This window comes from Laetiporus sulphureus (assembly GCF_001632365.1).
Source record: "Laetiporus sulphureus 93-53 unplaced genomic scaffold LAESUscaffold_12, whole genome shotgun sequence".
Taxonomy (NCBI): Eukaryota; Fungi; Basidiomycota; class Agaricomycetes; order Polyporales; family Laetiporaceae; genus Laetiporus; species Laetiporus sulphureus.
The window spans coordinates 537,421-540,858 of record NW_024468521.1 but is presented as its reverse complement, the minus strand read 5'-3'; the positions used below and the strand labels follow the sequence as shown (position 1 = coordinate 540,858).

General features: G+C 52.7%; 2 protein-coding genes across 2 annotated transcripts; one reads left to right on the top strand and one right to left on the bottom strand.

The window, feature by feature from the left end:
* Positions 1–264: 264 nt before the first annotated feature.
* LAESUDRAFT_724261 (uncharacterized protein) lies at positions 265–584 on the bottom strand. The gene has a single exon (XM_040908574.1). It carries the CDS (start codon positions 570–572, stop codon positions 351–353), a length of 222 nt encoding a protein of 73 aa, XP_040765979.1. The 5' UTR covers positions 573–584; the 3' UTR covers positions 265–350.
* An 806-nt stretch (positions 585–1,390) lies between these two features.
* LAESUDRAFT_649712 (GMC oxidoreductase) lies at positions 1,391–3,438 on the top strand (the record flags this gene model as incomplete). The annotated part of the gene is made up of 7 exons (XM_040904195.1): positions 1,391–1,463; positions 1,518–1,910; positions 1,959–2,010; positions 2,067–2,435; positions 2,461–2,566; positions 2,618–2,866; positions 2,917–3,438. 7 exons carry the CDS (start codon positions 1,391–1,393, stop codon positions 3,436–3,438), a joined length of 1,764 nt encoding a protein of 587 aa, XP_040765978.1.

The following is a 3,438-nucleotide window of genomic DNA, read 5'->3' as shown; positions in this document are numbered from 1 at the left end:
GCGTACCGGTTCGTTCCTTTCTGAACAGCCTAGCGCTGATGTCCTGTGATGTCTTAGTCATGTGCAGATTGAAAGACGTGAAAATCTGTGACAGTGTCGATCTTATGCATAGCCACAATGAATCGGCCTTCTACCCACTATGCTTCTTCTGGTCGACCATCATTATGAACGCGATCTCCGCTGACGTGATCGTGTCGGCATACCCCACACATCTTCTCAGCCGTCGCGATATTTGCTCATACATCATCAGTGATTATCGGTAAGGCACTCACCGCAAGGAGAAAGTACGAAGACTGAGGTTTCTCGTTCGACGACATCCGCACCATGTCCTGCACTCGCTGGAGCTGCCCTCACCGGCGACAGTTCTTCTTAGATGATGGATGCCTCAACCTCGTTTTCGACAATGCACGCACCCACACAGTCAGCGATGTTTTCATCTCGTGGTGGATCAGAGACTTACCCTGTGGTAGGCCGTGGACGGCAACAGAATGAGGGCCCAACGTCTGGGCGGGGTCTCGAGATGACATGGAAGAAGTCTGGGACAGCTTCCCGTAGCTGCAACATGTATTCATCATTTTACGACAATGCTCGAAGTCGTTCGTTTCTTTAAGTGATTCATCCTATTTGGCTCTTGCCTGCGTTGTTGCTGTTCACTAACATGAGGCTGCAGAGATGTAATATAGAGCTACGTTCGCATAAGTGATACACACCGCATCTTCCGCTACTGTGATTGAGTCTTCATGTTATTTGGAACCGGCGCCCGGCGCCTCTTCAACCAAGTATTAGACTATGAGTCGCGCGTCTGTCGATCTGAGGCATCACATGATTTTAGCGTGATGAAGGGTGACAGAATGCCAGAAAGCTAATACACCTTGTACAACTCAAAATCAAACAGTAATAAACTCATTTATATAGTCACAGTTCAATTTTATTTGCGAATGGCATTGAGCAACTTTGGTATTAGTGTGTGATAGTAACAGATGTGCTGGCCACACTGTGAGTCACTGTCTGTCACAGGTCTGCCAGATTCACGTGATGCCGTGGGATATGGATGAGACCATCCGAAGGTTTGCAGCCATCAGATGCACCTTATATATTGGGACTCCGCCGAAAGATGCGTCAGCTAGACGCCGAGTCGAAAGCGATTGTTCAAAGCTCAGCGCGGCGCTTTCGGCAAATTCCGCAATAGCCTCGGGCATCGCGAAAGCCAGGACGATGAAAGCCATCTCGAAAGCCGCACGAAAGCCAACTGTGAAAACCCCTATTATTTCGCATATCGGAGTTGCTTTGCCGCTTCGCGAAGACTGACACATGCGAAATCATACATAAAGGCACTCGATGGTAGGTCGTTTGCACATTTTTCACAGCCGAACATCGACAACTCGTCGACATGTGGCCTATTATCTCGTATCCTGAGGTGTCAATAGACTCATTGAACGAAAAATACGACTACATCGTCGTGGGTGCGTGCAATCAATCTTCCGATCCAGCGACCTGTCCTTATATATGCGACCTAGGTGGTGGCACTGCAGGCTGTGTGCTCGCCAATCGCCTGAGTGCAGACCCATCCAAGACCGTACTGTTGTTGGAACGCGGTCCACGCGCAGATTCATGGGCTTCACGCGTCCCTCTCTTTTCCTCCGACGTCGCGTCGGACGGCTCGCCCACGCTCAAGCGCACCAGCGAGAAACAGGATGAGATTGGCCGGCCGCTTCTGCTGTTCTCGGGTGGGGCACTTGGAGGGACTAGCAGGGTTAATCAGGCGATCTATACGCGCGGGCTGCCTGCAGAGTACGATCGGTGGGCTGCAGCAGGAAGGAAAGGATTGAGTTGGGAGGAGTTAAGGCCGTACTTTCTCAAGTCGGAGTGTGCGTTGTCCGGGGCAGTGGAAGGCATCCACAGCACTGAAGGTGAGCGAGCCGCAATTTACATATCCACGTGACCAATTTTACCTTCAGGCGAATGGAAGAACAGAACGTTGGGCGGCTACCACTTTGACAGTTTCAGCGAGTAAGGGCAAAGTCTCAACAGTGAAACGAAGCTGGAGACTGATGTTCTCCTCGCAGAGCCGTTTCAGCCGCCGAGGTGCTTGGTCTGCCGCACATTGACGACATCAATTCTCCGATTCACCCGCCATTTGGCTGTGGACAACTGCATTTTACCATCGACGAGAAGGGACACCGAAACTCAGCATATGATGCATTTCTCCCGGATTCACTCGCAAACGCACGCAAGGCGAATCTACATATATGTACGAATGTGTTGGTAGAGAAGATTGACGTCCAGCGGCTGGAAAACGGCAGTTGTGCCGCGCGAGGGGTGACCTTGCTTGCAAACGCAGAGAAGAACATGGAGAGGAGAAAACACGTTGAGGCGCATCGAGAGATCGTATTGTCTGTGGGGCTGTTTGGTAGTCCGCAGATTCTCATGCTCAGGTGACAACACAATGGCTTCACTCAGATTGTACGGCGTGCTGAGAAACTGTAGTGGGATCGGACCGTCCGAGCATCTCAAGGAGCACGGCATACCTGTCGTGAAGGATCTCCACGCAGTGGGCTTGAATTTGGTGAATCTCTTCGTTCACAAGGTATCCAACTCCCGGCTGACTTTCGAGCAGCAAGACCATTTTGGTGTATCAGTCGGGTTCTTCGTCCCCATGCGAGACTCGCTGCTATCGCTGCAAACACAACCATGGCGATTCTTCATGGAGCTGCTCCGGTACCTGATCTGGGGGACAGGCCTTCTACTGGGTCCCGTGCTGCAACTTGCGATCTTCATGCACACGGGGCTTTTGGACAGCACGGGGCAGCCGACAAAGGCTGAGAAGGAGTTCAAAGAACAGGTGCCCGGCATTGAGATCATGCCTGTATGCGCGGCCTTCGTCTCTTCACTCGTCGCTGCTAACCCGAACCATAGCTGGCATACGGCAGTATTGACGTTGAGATGCCGCGTTCTCGCGGCCTGTTCAGCTTCCTCAATGTGCTGCTCCACCCCCGAAGCAAAGGCACTGTACGGCTGTCCTCGAGCGATCCACGCGAACCGCTCATCGTCGACCCGCAATTCCTTTCGAACCCTGCCGATATCGTGCCACTGCGCGCCTCGGTGAAGCTGTCGCTTCGTCTGTGCGACCAAATGCGCAAGCACGGGTACATGATGGACGACTGGCTCGTGCCCGAGAGCGAGAGTGACGAGGACCTGGACAGGTTCATCCGGACGCACAATCGCACGACGTACCACTATTCGTCGACGTGTCGGATGGCGCCGGAGGACGACGCCGAAGGTGGGGGTGTCGTGGATGATGAGCTGAGGGTGTATGGTGTGAGAGGCTTACGAGTGGCGGATACCTCGATTCTGCTATGGATTCTGGGAACACACTTGCAGGCTCCTGCGGTGATGATAGGAGAGAAATGCGCGGATATGATACTCAGACCATCATAG

Coding starts and splice junctions, on each gene's coding strand:
- LAESUDRAFT_724261 (XM_040908574.1), bottom strand. CDS start 572: ATGAATACATGTTGCAGCTACGGGAAGCTGTCCCAGACTTCTTCCATG.